Source organism: Heteronotia binoei, chromosome 3 (assembly GCF_032191835.1).
Source record: "Heteronotia binoei isolate CCM8104 ecotype False Entrance Well chromosome 3, APGP_CSIRO_Hbin_v1, whole genome shotgun sequence".
Classification (NCBI taxonomy): Eukaryota; Metazoa; Chordata; class Lepidosauria; order Squamata; family Gekkonidae; genus Heteronotia; species Heteronotia binoei.
Window position 1 is genome coordinate 156,565,115 of NC_083225.1, and position 16,924 is coordinate 156,582,038.

Consider the following 16,924-nt stretch of genomic DNA (forward strand, 5'->3'; position numbering starts at 1 on the left):
GCCGAGTCTTCTCAGATCTCATTTGCTAAGCCAGGGTAGCCCTGATTAGTGCTTAGATGGGAGATCTCCAAGGAAATAAAGGGTTGCTATGCAAAGACAGACTGGCAAACCACCTCCAATTTTCTCTTGCCTTGAAAATCCTATGGGGTTGTGACTTGATGTCACTTTCCACCACCATTCTGACTTGACTCTTAAGGGCTGAAAATGATGTCAGGAAATATAAATAGTGGTAGTTTCAGAGACAGAGAGAGAGGGAGGTAGAACAAACACTGGTAAGAGCTTTTATCACTTAGGTGCTGAGATTTTTTAAAATTGCATTTTCAAAACAAGACCAGAAAGAGATGGTGAAGTAGATTAAATGTGAAGAGAACATGAAACAAAAAAGCAACAGTGCAATATATTTAGTTGTTTTCTTTAGGATAGTGCATCTTATTCTGGTTTCTCTTCAGATCGCATAAAGATTATTGAAGAGAGGATGATCTGCTTAGATGATACCTTGCCATATAGACTAGCCTTATTGAAATCTGTTTTATAAACTGTCTAATTTCTCTTCCCATCTCTTTCCCACCCCAAATCTTATATATTTTCAGAGCTCTCAGCACAGTGGTTCCTCTACCTCACTAGCATCTACCAAAGTCTGCAGCTCCATGGATGAAAATGATGGACCCGGTGAAGGTAAATGTTTGTCAGAAAATTTTCATATAGATCCAAAGCCAAAATAATAACAAGATTGCAATGAAAGTATTTCACTATTAACCATGAGAAAAGTGTTATGAGTATTAGCTCAGTGTGAGGTCTGCCTCTCAGGGCACTGCCCTGTGGTTTTAGTCCCACCTCAGGATGGCATATGTGTTAGGTAGGGTTACCATATTTTGAAAAGCAAAAAAGAGGACATATTTCCTGACTGACTATTTCAAACAAGTGATCATTGTAACAAATATTTTAAATATCTCTACTATTTTAGCTGTGATAATTGCTACTGTATGAATATTCCAAACCTTCCAACCCGAAAAGAAGACAATTTATTTTTCTTTTTTTATTGGGGTTTGTAGAATCTTTCGGGCTCAAGTGCCGTGTTCTACTGGAGAAAGTTTTTCTTACAGACGTTTCATTCTCGGCTGCGGAGAACATCCTCAGTGGCGTTGCAACCGGAGCAGGCGCTCTGATCTTCTTGGCTGCTGTGCATTGAGTGAGGCCAGGGCTGCTGGAGAGCTGCTATTTCTAGGCTGGAGGGGGTGTGATGAAAGGGCAATAGGTTTGTGGATGTGCCCATTGTTTGATGGGGCTTCCTGGAAGGGTAGTGAAAAGGAAACTGGCTGTTGAATGTGACCATTGTTCTGTGTTAATTGCTGGGAGGGTTGGAAGGGGTGTGAAGAAAAGGAAAATGGTTGTTCAACATTGGAACATCGTTGGAACATCTGGCTCAGCAGCTGGGCTGTAGATGCAGTAGCTCAAGGCTGCTGCTATGCCCTTCAAGGGTACAAATATTTTTGGAGATGGCCTGGAGAGGTTTTTGATTGAGGACAAAGACAAAAAGAAGGTGCTGCCCTCTAAGAAAAAAGAGGCTACGAGGAAAAACTATCAGTCCTTTTGAGACTCTAAGAAGTCACCACAATCTTCAAACTTCAAGTCATTCAAGGGTAAGTGGCAACCTAAGAGCTGGGAGTCCAAAATCTACTCAGGAAAAACAGACCAAGGAGTGAAGGCAAACCCTAAGAAGGGACGAACCCAATAACATTCTAGAGGCCACATTCACCATTCTTCAGAACAATGGAAAACATCAGTGTCAGATCAATGGGTGATGGACACTGAGACGAAGGGCTACGCTATAGAATTGGACTTTTTCCCCCCTTGGAGGTTCCAAGAAATTCCAACAAAACACTCTAGAGACCCATCAACTGATGTTGAAAGCCATCCAACACTTATTGGAGACAGTACCACTAGCTCAGAAAGGGCAAGGGGTATACTACATACTGTTCTTGGTCCCCAAAAGAGGAAGTGCTGTCCTTACCTAGGGATCAGGTGATGACTTTAGTGAAACTCTTAGGCATTTTGGTGTCTTGCCAGGATGTAGTGCATTGGGCCAGGTTCTTGCAATGGTTCTTGATTCCTTTTCAACATGTTATTGCCAACAAACTGACCAAACTGGTACAACTACCAATGGAGCTAAGACTTCAACTCCAGTGGTGGGCAGTTCCCTTGCATTTTCAGCAAAGAGTTCTGATTTGGGAACCACAGAGTGTTATAATGACTATGGATGCCAGCCTGACAGGTTGGGGAGCATATTCCCAGGGGCAGATGGCACAAGGTCTGTGGTTCAAGGAAGAAGCTCAATGGAGCATCAACCTTCTAGAACTTTGGACGATAAGATTAGGAGTGTTACATTTCAAGGTGTCCCTCTTGGGTTGTCATGTACTTGTCAAGATGGACAATGTCACAGCAAAAGCATATGTGAACCGACAGGAGGAACCAGGATTTGAGACCTATACAACAAGGCCAGTACGTTGATGGATTTGGTGGAGACATGGTTGTTGTCCTTGAAAGCGAGGACCGTATTTTGGCCAGCCTGCTGAGCAGGAAGTCATTGGACCAGACAGAGTGGATGTTGGACACTGCAGTCTTTCATAACCTTCATCACAAGTACGGCAAGATGGTGATGGACTTATTTGCCACATTACACAACTGTCAGCTGCCCTGGTTCTTCACAAAACAAAAGGATGACAAAGCAGAGGGGATCAATGCCTTCAGCTGCAACTGGCCAAGGGATCTTCTCTATGCATTTTCCCTAGTTCCCAGAGTCATACAGAGACTTATTAGATTAGACCAGAAAGCAGAGTTTGTGCTGATAGCACCATTTTGTCAACTATGGGGATGGTTTCAGGATCTACTGAGACTTTCAAGGGCAACACCTTACCATCTGCTGGCAAATGGAAATCTCCTGCAGCAGAGGGCAATGTGTTATCCTCAACCAGAGCTGTTAACTGCCTGGAGGTTGAGTGGGCTCAATTAGAAGGTTTAGGTTATTAAAAAAATGTTATAGACACAATGCTGGCTTCCAGGATGGGGTCGACTAACAGAGTACATAATAATACTTGAAGGGTTTTTTCTGGCTGTTGTGCAAAAAAGGTGTGATCCTTTAATAGTGCCAGTATGATGTCTTCTCCTCTTCTTACAGGAGGGCTTAAACAAAGGCTTATCTACCGGTACTTTGCATAGACAAGTGGCAGCGATCTCAGCAGTACAGGGGTGAAAAAAGGGGGAGTTCCTTAACTTTGCATCCACACATTAAACTATTTTAAGAGGTACCTCATTGTTAAACCCTCTACAAGTTCATAGGTTTCTGACCTGGAAGCTGAATATTGCTTTGAAGGCGCTGTGTAAGCCTCCCTTTAAGTCCATGGCTACTTGTAGTCTCAAACAGTTAACACTCAAGACTTTATTCTTGGTTGGGATTACTTCGACATGGAGAGTGTCAGAATTAAAGGCTCTGTCTGTAGATAAGGAGTTGTGTATTTTTCATGTGCACAAAGTAGTGTTATGGCCTGACCCTGCCCTCACTCCCAAGGTAAATTCAGTTTTTCACAGAGAGCAGGAAATTGTTCTTCCATCTTTCTGTCGTAATCCCCAACGAGAGAAGGAAATGGTCATTGAGCTAACCAAGTCATTTAGAAAGTCTGATGTTCTTTTTGTTTCAATTAATTCTCCTTCATTGGGCAATCAGGAAACTTCTTCCACTCTGAGTAAATGGTTACAGGAATGCATTTCAGAGGTGTATATAGCACAAGGGTTGGACCCTCCAGGAGGAATCACAGCACATTTTTTCAGGGGATCGGCTACATCTACAGCATACAGAGCTTTCCTGTCCCTAAAGCATGTCTGCAAGTCAGCCACATGGAGGTCGGTGCATACATTTACTAGGCACTATAGGGTGGGTAAATGGGCTTCGGCTTAGCCACGTTTCGCCACAGGTACTACAGCATACATTATGATAGGATGAAGTTCCCACCCTGAGGGTCATATGGCTTTTGTATGTCCCATCTGTGATTGACCATCCCACTCCCAAGAACCACCAGAGAATGGAAGATTGAAAGGACTTACCATGAAGCTTCCTTCTCAGTGGTTCTAGAGTGGGACAGTCCAACCCACCCAGTAAAAGTAGTGGTTGCCTGAATATGAAAAAGAACCTTCTTGTGTTAGTGGTGTGACTAATTCTGTAGTATGGGACACAGGGGTCCATTGTCATGGGCAAAGGTGTTATAAGTCGTTATTAAAACCTTTGTTTACCTGGATAGTGTGTTGTTTTCCACTCAGAGTTTTTCCTTTTAGGGGAAGATGTGTGGGGGAGTCATGGCTTGGTTATGACTAGAGAGAGTCCATGGGATAGTCCACTCCCCTCCCTGGATTGATTGGAGGACCGACTCTGTTCTGGAGGAGGAGTCTATCCCATCTGTGATGGACTGTCCCCCTCCAGAACGGTCAAGAAGGAAACTTCACGGTAAGTACTTCCAAATTTCCATTTCCTCCTGGGAAACCATTGTTGTCAGTCTCCAAGTGAGGGTTGGAGATCACTTAGAATTACAACTGCTCTCTAGATGGCAAAGATCACTTCCCCTGGAGAAAATGTCTGTTTTGCAGGGTGGACACTGTGTCATTCTACCCTGCTGAGGTTGCTTCCCTCCTTCTTTGGTCCCCACTATAGAGAAAGACTGTACTTTTCCTAGGTAGAGGCTGCAAGGAGGGAGGGAGGAGATGGAAAGCTAGAGTCCCCTACAGAAAATGGCTTCCTTGAGGTGCATACTCTATGGTATACCATAGCACAGCCATGCCAGGCAAAAAAACAAAAAACAAAAACAGATCAAAGCGCAAGCATGTACTTATGCTGAATGCCACAAGGCTGAATATGACAGGAAAAGGTGGCAACAACACACTGCAGACAAAAGGATTGCTGAGCTTCAACATGTGGGATTGTCGTCATGCTATGACCCTGAGTGCCCAAGGCCGGGGCATTTGCCCAGAGCCTCTTTCTAGAGCCAATCGTATTTATTCTCACAATGGGACTTAATCCTAGTTATATATAACAGAGTGTATGAAACAGAGAACATTTCTCCCCAACATCCCCTTTATTATCACTTTTAAGACATTAGTTATAAAATACAGTAGTTCTTATTTCTGTTGGGGTACATTTATATTCAACATTTTAGGTTTCAAATTTCATAACTAATCTGTTTTGTAACTACATTATTGATTTCATCATTACTACTTATCAATAACACATATTTTTGCCACTTCTACAGACTTACTATAATGCTTAACAAATAGATAATATACCAAAGTACAAAGAAAAGTCAAGAAGAGGACATTATTTTTTTTTTAAAGCCCCCAAACCCTATGTTTTTGTTGTCAGACAACAAAAAACATAGGACATGTCCTCTAAAAAGAGGACTTCTGGTAGCCCTATGTTAAAGTAACTGGTCAGAGATCAGAATCTGTCAAGCAACCTCAGACAGTGGTGGTCTTGCAATAGTGGGTATCCTAGAGGGATGAAGCCACCTAAGTCAGGAGGAATAGGAGTGATGCCTTTAAATGGTTGGTGTGGGTTTCCAGGCCATTTTGAAAGATCTGATAAGGAGACTGTAGGGGTCGGAAGAGAAAGGTGTTGAATGAGAAGAGTATCAGTCTGGGGAAGCTTGACAGAGAATGTGCATGGCAAGAAAGGCGAGGATTGGCTGGAGAAGGACAACCATTTGCAGGAAAATGCCAGAGAACAAAGGAGGCTGGCAAGGGAAGACAATTGGAACATCACTGGAGGCAATCAAACTGATGCTTGAAGTATTGAGAAGCAACCTATGAGCATCCTGACTATAAAGACTGAGGTAGAAGGAATTGTATGAACAATGTGGCAGCTATGAGATTTCATGGAATTTAATGTGCAGCTCCCACCAAACCAGATAACACAAGAACTGATTTTTAAAAAAATTATGACAACAGAGCTCATACATCATTGAACAGTGCTGTGTGATTTTCCCTTCCATTTATAGTCATGGCGTCTCCTCTACCTTTGTATCTCTCTCTCGGCTTGGCTTCGCGAACGAAGATTTAAGAAGGGTGCAATAGTCCACGTTTGCTGCAGGCTCGCTGGTGGCTGACAAGACCAATGTGGGACAGGCAGGTCCGGCCACAGCGGCTGCAGGGAAAAGTCTGATTTAGGGTTGGTCCTGTAGCAGTGCGATTCTTCCTCAATCTCCTTTTGTCCTCAAGACCAGCTATGCGTGCGTTCTCAAAGGAAGAGATAGCCTGGTGGATGGTGTGCCTCCATGCTTTGCGATCTGAGGCTAGGTCGGACCACTGGTGATGGTTGATGTGACAGGTGCTAAGGGATTTCTTCAAGGAGTCCTTGTACCTCTTCTTTGGTGCCCCTCTATTTCGATGGCCGGTGGAGAGTTCGCCATACAGGGCAATCTTGGGAAGGCGGTGGTTTTCCATCCTAGAAATATGCCCTGCCCAGCGCAGCTGCGTCTTCAACAGCAGTGCCTCGATGCTGGTAACCTCCGCCCTCTTGAGGACTTCAGTATTGGTCACAAAGTCACTCCAGTGGATGTTGAGGATGGTGCGAAGGCAGCGCTGATGAAAGCGCTCAAGGAGTCGCAGGTGATGACGGTATAAAACCCACGATTCGGAGCCGTAGATGAGGGTTGTCATCACAACCGCTTTGTAAACATTGATCTTTGTGCCTTTTTTCAGATGCTTGTTGCTCCACACTCTTTTGTGCAGTCGGCCAAATGCACGGTTTGCCTTTGCCAGCCTGTTGTCAATCTCCTTGTCGATCTTGGCATCTGAGGAGATGATGCACCCCAGGTAGCTGAACTGCTGGACTGTCTTCAGAACTGATTCACCCACAGTGATGCAGGGAGGGTGATAATCTTCCTGGGGTGTAGGCTGGTGGAGAACTTCTGTCTTCTTCAGACTAACTTCTAGGCCAAATAGCTTGGCAGCCTCTGCAAAGCAGGACGTCATATGCTGCAGAGCTGATACCGAGTGGGAGACGAGTGCAGCATCATCAGCAAACAGTAGCTCTCGGATGAGTTTTTCCATTGTCTTGGAGTGTGCCTTTAGTCGCCTCAGGTTGAACAGGCTGCCATCGGTGCGATAGCGGATGTATACACCATCGTCATCATCTAGATCTACTGCGGCTCTTTGAAGCATCATGCTAAAGAAGATCGTAAAGAGAGTTGGCGCAAGAACGCAGCCTTGCTTTACACCTGTGCCTATTGGGAAGGGCTCCGAGAGGTCGTTGCAGTGTCTGACTTGGCCTCGCTGGTCTTCGTGTAGCTGGATGATCATGCTGAGGAACCTTGGGGGACATCCTAAACGTTCCAAGATTTGCCACAGGCCTTTCCTGCTAACGGTATCGAAAGCTTTGGTAAGGTCGACAAAAGTCACATACAGAGCCTTGTTCTGTTCCCTGCATTTCTCTTGGAGCTGCCTGAGAACAAATACCATGTCGGTGGTGCTCCTGTTAGCTCTGAAGCCGCACTGGCTCTCTGGGAGGAGTTCTTCTGCAATGGTGGGCACCAGTCTGTTCAGGAGTATTCTGGCAAGGATTTTGCCTGCGATGGAGAGCAGGGTTATCCCCCGGTAGTTGGAGCAGTCTGACTTTTCCCCTTTGTTCTTGTATAGGGTGATGATGATTGCATCGCGAAAGTCCTGTGGTAATTTGCCTTGTTCCCAGCAGGTGACAAGTACTTTGTGAAGTGAGCTATGTAGTACTGTGCCCCCATGCTTCCAGATCTCTGGTGGAATTCCATCAACTCCCGCTGCCTTGCCACTTTTCAGTTGCTTGATGGCTTTAACAGTCTCTTCTAGGGTGGGGATCTCATCCAACTCTGTTTTCACCGGTTGAAGTGGGGTGAGGTGGATTGCTGAATCTTGAACTACGCGGTTGGCACTGAAGAGAACCTGAAAATACTCCGACCACCGGTTCAGTATGGATGCCTTGTCTGTGAGGAGCACTTGGCCGTCTGCACTATGCAAGGGACTCTGAGCCTAATATGATGGACCATATACTGCCTTCAGGGCTTCGTAGAACCCTCTTAAATCACCAGTGTCTGCACACAGCTGGGTTCTCTCTGCAAGCTTGGTCCACCACTCGTCCTGAATGTCTCGAAGCTTGCGCTGGAGGTTGCTACATGCAGCGCGAAAGGTTGCTTTTTTCCCAGGACAGGAGGGCTGAGCAAGATGTGCTTGGTAGGCAGATCTCTTTTTTGCCGGTAATTCTTGGATCTCTTGATTGTTCTCATCAAACCAGTCCTTGTTCTTCCTTGTGGAGAACCCGAGGACTTCTTCAGAGATCTGCAGGACGGTAGTTTTTAGGTGTTCCCAGAGTGCTTCTGGAGAAGGGTCTGTGGGGCAACTGGGGTCCTCAATTCTTGACTGGAGTTTTGCCTGGAAGGCAGCTTTAACTTTGGCTGACTGGAGGCTGCCAACCTGAAACTTCCTCCGAGGGATACCTCCTCTCCTGGGTGTGGGTTTAAAGTGAAGACGGAGATTGCAGCGTACAAGACGATGATCCGTATGACATTCTGCGCTGGGCATTACTCGGGTGTGTAAGACATCTCGAAGGTCTCTCTGGCGCACCAGAATGTAGTCGATAAGGTGCCAATGCTTGGACCGTGGGTGCATCCAGGTTGTCTTCAGACTGTTCTTCTGCTGGAAGATAGTGTTGGTGATGGTGAGCTGGTGCTCCATGCAGAATTCTAGCAGGAGGCGCCCGTTGTCATTGCAGTTGCCAATGCCGTGTTTGCCAAGTACTCCTTTCCAGGCTTCCGAGTCTTTACCTACTCTGGCATTGAAGTCGCCAAGGATGATCACCTTGTCCTCTGTAGGGGTCTTCCGTACGAGGTTGCGTAGATCAGCATAGAACTTGTTCTTTTCTGCAGGATCTGCTTGAAGGGTTGGGGCATACACACTGAAGAGTGTTGCATGCTGCTTGTTTTGAAGTGGGAGGCGCATGGACATGATGCGATCTGAGTGACCTGTTGGCAGGTTTTCGAGTTTGGAGGCAATGGAGTTCCTGACCATGAAGCCAACGCCAGAAAGGCGGCTCTCAGCCTTTGACTTACCCGACCAGTAGAGGGTATAGCCAGCACCATGTTCTTGAAGACTACCTTCCTCAGGGAAACGGACCTCACTGAGAGCTGCTATGTCGATATTCAACCTGAGAAGTTCGTGGGCAACTAGAGCAGAGCGTCGTTCAGGGCGACCACTGCCTACTGTGTCAAGCATGGTTCTGATGTTCCAACACGCAAGCTTTAGTCTTTGCACACTTTGTGAGGCAGGTGCATGCCTTTCCTTTGTTGTTATTTTTCGACCGCAAGTAAGGATGCCCGTTGACCGCGGCTAGCCAACTGGGGTGAGGGAGACGAGCTTTGTTTAGGCCACCTTTTCTAGGCCCCTCTCCATGTGGAGCAAGCAGTGCTGTCCCTAGATAAGGCTGCTTGGTCGTTCAGGGTGCTGCCGAAAAATGCTTTCGTCTCCGGGTTAGCATCAGGCGACCAATACCCTGAACCGCCTACATGCAGGATCGGGACTGCGGCTTCCAGTGGCACCTTCCACCTGCCGTTTCGCCCCTTGCCCATCGCTGCAGGACTTGATGCGTTGTGGGTTGTGTGTGTGGATATGCCCTTCAGGCCTGCGCAGAGGAATTTTTTAGGTGAAGCGCAGTGTGCGCGGTACTGGCTCCACCCTTTCACCTGGGGGTCATCTGCCATGGCCCAGTAAGCCGGGACGCCGGCAGCGAGTCCTCCAGGTGGTAGGTGTTACATTAACGAGCTCTATCTGCCCGGGTTTGATGTTAGAGTTTTCCTTCTCTTAGGCTGGCGAGGTTGGTGGGCCCAGCCTGCCCATCCGGTTATACCGCCGGACATTTGGTCGCACCATGACGTAGCAAACTCTGTGAAAACGGGGGGGGACCAGCGAGAAGGTGTTGCTACGGATGCAGTAATGCAGGAGAGGCCATTGCAGTGGCCATCTGCCAGGCATAGCCAGACAGTGACCACGCGGCGTTCACTACACCGGGAGAGGAGAGGCTATGTATTGCGCATGCACTTTCCCTGGGGGGGGTAGGATTCCCAGAGGGAGCCCACCCCCCACCCCACCCCCACCTTTGTATATGTAGTATCTTAAAATACTACCTTTGTATATGTAGTATCTTAAAATATTGTATGTGGTTTGTGCTTAGGGGCTTGTCCAACATATTTCTTGGCAGACTTTTTACAGGGTGGCTTGCCATTGCCTTCCCCAGTCATCTACACTTTACCCCCAGCAAGCTGGGTTCCCATTTTACTGACCTCGGAAGGATGGAAGGCTGAGTCAACCTTACACCAGCTACCTGAACCCAGCTTCTGCTTGGATCAAGCTCAAGTTGTGAGCAGAGCTTGGACTGCAGTACTGCAGCTTACCACTCTGTGCCACAGGGCTCCTTCATTACCCCATTTAATTCTTACAGAATAGCTACAACAAAAAAGATTTTCACCATTTTTAAATTTTGATTAATTTTAGCTTTAATATTTATTCTTCAGAATTATTACTGATGTCATGTTCATTTTCTTAGTTCTTCTATTAGGTTTTGTTTCAATGAGAAATACATTTTTGGCTGTAATATTTGTTTTTAATCTAATTGAGATGAAATTCTTAGGTATTGTACCAGTTTCCTGCCAACTTTCAGGATGATGGGATAAAGTATTCCCATTGTATAGGCAATTAAAATTCTCCTTTTGCAGAACAGGCAGACAAAAACATTTGATAAGCAACATGCAGGATCCCCATCCTTTACTTAATGGTCTACTTAGAATAGAGACCTCCAATGCTTCATCTCAATATGTTCTGGTGCTTGAGACATTTTTTATGCCAGCCAGGCTCAGATACCAAATGAAGCTTGATGATGAGAAAAGGTTCAGGGCCATACTAGAAAACTTAATCACTTAAATTACAGTTAGGGTTGCCAGCTAGGGGATGGGGGGGGGAGGGGCGCGTGTTCTGGCAGTGGGCAGGGATGACACAATGACATCACATGGAAATGCTCTACTTATGGGGCAAACTCTGTGGTAAAATTGAGCTCAAACCATAGAGTTTTGCCCAAAAAGCAGAGTATTGCTGCATCAGGGATATGGCTATTCAAGGCAGGGTTTTTCCTACAAGCCAGACCTGGGGACTGGCATCCCTAAAATTTACGATTGCTGTATTGCGTGGGCCTTTTTAACTGGTAAGCAAATTGAATTGTGTTAGGACTTTCAAATGGTGGCCTCAGAGCTACAAGATCATACAATTCTTGTAATTTTCATTTGTTGCATCCCTGCATAGAACTCTAGGGTTAAGCTAAATTCTATTCTATGTTCATGCACAAGTGTCCTTGGCTTTAGCTTACAGTAATCGCTAGCATTTTTGCATAATGAGTACAGCACTCCACAAATTAGTTTATAACTTAATACACCAAATAGAAAACGATGTATTGATTATTGCTGTGAAAAACTAATAATACTTTCTACGTTTCACTGTTTTGATAAGTGGAAATTTTTATTAAATGTTAGTATTTGGAAAAGGCTTTATGTAGTATTTAACTGGTAGCAGTTTAGTCCTTGTAAGTGGAGATGAATGGCCACAGTTTTTTGAAAATATTATTTGACATTTCTAAACTGGTTCTTGAGTACATGAAGAATAATGATACTCTAATGGCTACTAAAAACCAATAACTACAAACCCTTTTCTTTACTGTTTTGACTGATTGTGATTTTTTTTAAGCATCTGGTAACCAGGTTGTATATGATGGTGACATTATTGAGAACATTTGTTTAAAAACTAAATATTTAATACAGAGGGGAAAATAGCGCTTATTACACGAGCCAGTTTATGGATGTCTTAGCTTACAGGAAGTAATAAAATAAGTGATTGAGTGTTAGACTCCTTTTGTAGTAGATTTAATTGTGATGTGTTGAACTGATTGAATCTTTATTTGAGATCGGACTTCTCTTGAACAGATCACCGAAGCGTCTACTTATTGTAATTTAATGAAAAAATGGGTTTTGAGTTGTGGCATGATGATTGTTTGTTAAAAAAGGGTAAAATTGGGTCTGATTCTCTATGGCGTAATTTTTCATACTTTACCTGGAGAAACTTGTTGAATTCCTGCAATATTGGCAGCATGGTTTCTCAATCCAGTAACATGAGCATGATTATTCTGAATGGTTTCCAGTTGTCTTAAACCATAGAGGTGGAATATGTATTATGTGCCACATCTGCAGTGCCTTCTCTACCAATAAAAATGTGCTAATAATTCTTTCAGAAGTGTTGGAGGAAGGCTTCCAGGTTCCAGCCTCTATAGCAGAGAGATATAAAGTTGGGCGGACTATAGGAGATGGAAATTTTGCGATTGTAAAGGAGTGTATAGAAAGGTGAGAAAGATTGTTTTGTTATTATATTTTAAACAGCCATTAATGTTAGGCTTTTCATGGTTTACATGATGTCTTCATTTTCAGGCTTTCACACAAATAAAGTAATATGTGCAAAATGAAGAAAACCACTCCAGTTATGCCTGTTAAAAAGTGTTTTGTTGGGATAATCTATATATTTAATAATTTGATTTCTATAGGCTGGGTTGCATTTTCCTTGACTGCATTTAGCATACTCCTTGTTAAACTTTTCTCATTGTCCTAGAACAAAATATCACAAATGATTTTATTTGCAGCTGGAAAGACCATTCCTAAATTTCTCACACACACACACAAAGCCACCCTGCAGAGATTTCAGTTTATGTGGAACCACAGGAGTGATTTTGTTTCTCCAAACAGTTAAGAAATACATTGGATATTGTTGAATGGTAATAATGTAATTCAGAATGGTTTATGAAAATTTGATGTCTGTTCAGAGTAAACATTGTTAATGGTTAACGTCACACCAGTATCTGCATATCTGTACTTCAGTGGCACAATGTGATATAGTGTCACTTAGCACAGTGTAATCCCAGCGTCAAAGTAAAATCAGAATGATGAAATCAATGCTGAATACCCAAAGGAGATATCTATGCACTGACCCTGATCTTACAGTACAGCAGTTGAGGCAAAGATCACACATGCAATTCCATCATCATAAAAAGCAAAGTACAAATTTAGGCAGTATCACTGTGTATGGAAGAAGTGGGAGGGGTTTGACCATTCCACAGCCTCTTGATTTTGAAACCAAGTCTCTTGCTTCATCAGCATTTTAAGTGAACAAGGTATGTTTTGTGAAATATGCATATTTTGCCTTTTAAAATTCTAATAGCACAGAAGGAGAATCTGATTTCAAGTAATATAACCAAATGAAGATTGAAGGGTAAAACCCGCTCTCCCTTTCCTGCTCAAGCCAAGGCCAATAAGGCTGTGATTACAAATTTGCATGTTGCAACAGTACAGTTGCTTCATCTCTGTCTTCTCTACATGCACTCACAGATAAACATTAACCATTACCAGGGAAGAGGAACAGTCTCAACTAGGGATGGACATGAACTGGGAAAATGGGCTCAGAGCTCGCTTCCCCTTGGTCATGGTCAGTTTCAGTGGACTGAAACTGACCAGCTCACACTTTCCTTCCTTTCCCCAGCTGGCCCTCCACAGCCAGCCCACTCCAGCTCTACCATTCCCTTCTCCAGCCAGCCTGCCATGGCAGGCCAGCTGGGGACACTAGGCAGCAGCCACATGGCTGGGGGAGGGAGGGGGAAGCATTTAAATGCCACTGCCTCCATTCTCCAGCCCACGGTTTCTCCATTGTACCCTATGGGCCCATAAGATACAATGTAGAGATCATGCTGCTGCTACAGTGAGACTCTAGAAATATGGAGTTTAAAGTTTAAAGCCGCTCTTTGCAGTCATGCTGCAGCTGCTGCACAATCTCTCCATTGTATCCTTGGAGCCCATAGGGTACAATGGAGATTTCTCTCCCCTTCGCTCTTCCTTTCCTCAGCCAGCCAGCCCTGGCAAGCCAGCTGGAGAAGTGAAGAAAGATTGGGGAGAGGTCTCCTCATGGGCTTAGTTGGGACTCTGCTGGGCTACCCAGTTTAATCTACACAACCCAGCAGAGCCCGCAAAACAGTTGATCTTGGCAGAGCGGTCTCCCCACTGTCTCAGCTGGGATTCTGAGGGAAGGCACTTTAAACAGGTGTGTGGCACTTATTTGCATGCACAGTTTGGGCTCCTTCAGAATACTCATGTAGAGGCCTGTTCTTCAAGATACATACAGCTTCCTCTTGATCAGACCGACTGAGTTTTTAATCTCTGAACAATTCAGTAGGCATAAAATTCAGCAAAATGCATGAAAAGTATTAATGTTTAATGTAGAGATTTAAAAGGCCCTCAGGGATCATTCTGAGAACAAAGTTTGTGTCTAGTGGCACCCTTAAGACCAACAAAGTTTAATTCTGGTATAAACTTCCTTGTTCATATCTGTTTTATCAGATACCATGATTCTTAACATTCAATGTAATTTATTTTGGGAAATTAATGAGGTAACACATTTCAAGCCTGGCCCCAACCTGATAAAACTCTCTGCCAAATGACATCCATGCCCTGCGGGGCCTAGTGCGCTTCCACAGGGCTTGTAAGGCCACCAGGCTTATGGTTGAGGATAGCAACGTTTTTAATTTAGTCTGGCCCTTATCCATTCATTCCCTCTTGGGGCTTGGATAATTTGATTTTAGACACCATCTGGAATGGTTATTTATTCTATTTGGTTTACTATTTTTAACTATTTTAAACTGTACCTTTGAATGTTATACACCACCCTGAGCCTCAGCTATGGGGTTAGGGTGGCTTAGAAATTTAACAACAACCAAGTAATTCTAAGAAGTCTTTTTTCTTTTAGATGTTCTTTTAGACATCCAAATCTTAGATAAATAAATAAAACTTGCTTGTCTGTTTCAAAATGTAAAATATCTTGTTTTTAAGTAAAAGGAGCCAAGTTTTTCAGTAAATTTGGGCTGTAATGTTGGGGTCTGAAATGTTCTGTTACTGTCCTACTGGCAGTTGTGAATTTGTGCATTTACTTGTGTTTAATGAGCTTGTAACTAATTATTAACACACAGCTGGTGGTCAGTGTTTTAAAAACAAAGGAGATTATCATTTCTATGTTCCTATATTCCATTGAAAAATATAAGACAAACCTACAAGCAATTATGAATTTGGGTTAATTACCATATAATCTGAAGACTGTTTTTAGATGAAACCTTGCAGTTATTTCTGACAACTGTATCAGAAGCCCTCTAGTGGGGAAAATTGGCATTTTAAAAATGTCACTAACAATGCAATCTCTTGAAGAGTTATTCCAATTTTAAAACCCACTGGGTTTAGACTAGAACAATTCTGTTCAGGATTTTAGTAAAACAGTGCAATTCTATGCAAAGTCTAAATGGTGTCAATGAACTTGGACTGAAGTTTCTGAAGAAACTGAGTGTGGCATAGGGTGGCCATAATGTCTGAAGGCCAGCCAGGGACACCTTGGGGGGGGGAAGGCAGGAGTGCGCGCGCGCGAAGCGCGCGCGCCGCCGGAAACAGGAAGTGACGTCACTTCCGGCGACGTCATACCACCGCCGGAAACAGGAAGTGACATCACTTCCTGTGACATCATTTCCCCCGCGCCACCTGCCGGAAACGGGAAGTGACATCACTTCCTGTGACATCATTTCCCCCGCGCCACCTGCCGGAAGCAGGAAGTGACATCACTTCCTGTGACATCATTTCCCCCAAATGGCATCATTTCCCCCAAATGCCACTGCCGGAAACAGGAAGTGACTTCACAGCACTTCCTGTGACGTCCCCAAAAATCCCCCAAGTATCACCGCCGGAAACAATTTTGTTCTCAAATCCTGTATATACTTCATCAGTATATGGGATAAGGCACTTTCTCAACTGTGCTGCATAATGCAGCCTATTTATTTTGTCCTGTTGGCTCTGTTGGCTCTATCTGCGCCACCTTCATCACTTTCGGGGTGTGGATCCCCCAGTGGGGTGGGCTCCCGACTCCCTCCGCCGGCTGTTTCTGATAGCCCTGCGCCCCCTCTTTCATTTGATATGTGTCCCGTGCGGGTGCCACCCTCCTGCCGGGAGATGCCGCAAAATGAGCCCCCTTGAGGCTTATGGCGGCAGGGCTCGGGGGAAGCAAGCTAGACTGCTGTTCTTTTGAGGGGTTATAGAGTGTTTCGAGCCCCTCCCTGTGGCATTGGTCCCATCGTCGTGGGACCCAGGGGGCCGGCGCAGCAGCCTGCCGAAGCAGCCTGTCACTAATAACACAGGTCGAGATGCGGAAGTGACTGACAGGCTGCTTCAGCGGGCCGCTGCGCCGGCCCCCTGGGTCCCACAACGATGGGACCGATGCCACAGGGAGGGGCTCGAAACACTCTATAACCCCTCAAAAGAACAGCAGTCTAGCTTGCTTCCCCCGAGCCCTGCCGCCATAAGCCTCAAGGGGGCTCATTTTGCGGCATCTCCCGGCAGGAGGGTGGCACCCGCACGGGACACATATCAAATGAAAGAGGGGGCGCAGGGCTATCAGAAACAGCCGGCAGAGGGAGTCGGGAGCCCACCCCACTGGGGGATCCACACCCCGAAAGTGATGAAGGTGGCGCAGATAGAGCCAACAGAGCCAACAGGACAAAATAAATAGGCTGCATTATGCAGCACAGTTGAGAAAGTGCCTTATCCCATATACTGATGAAGTAAATACAGGATCTGAGAACAAAATTGCACCAGAAGACACAAACACAAAGCTCCCTTACACTGAATCAGTGCTTGGGTCCACCAAAGTCAGTATTGTCCACTCCAGTCACAAACACAAAGCTCCCTTACACTGAATCAGTGCTTGGGTCCACCAAAGTCAGTATTGTCACATAAGAACATAACAG

General features: G+C 44.9%; 1 protein-coding gene across 4 annotated transcripts in view; it reads left to right on the forward strand.

Annotated features, from left to right (window-relative positions):
- Positions 1–16,924, forward strand: part of DCLK1 (doublecortin like kinase 1) — a 347,460-nt gene that overhangs the window by 282,766 nt on the left and 47,770 nt on the right. For all 4 annotated transcript variants that reach the window (XM_060234697.1, XM_060234695.1, XM_060234698.1 and 1 more), the window contains 2 exons: positions 591–675; positions 12,338–12,446. In XM_060234697.1, the coding sequence (XP_060090680.1) occupies positions 591–675; positions 12,338–12,446 (194 nt within the window). The remainder of the gene's footprint in view (positions 1–590; positions 676–12,337; positions 12,447–16,924) is intronic.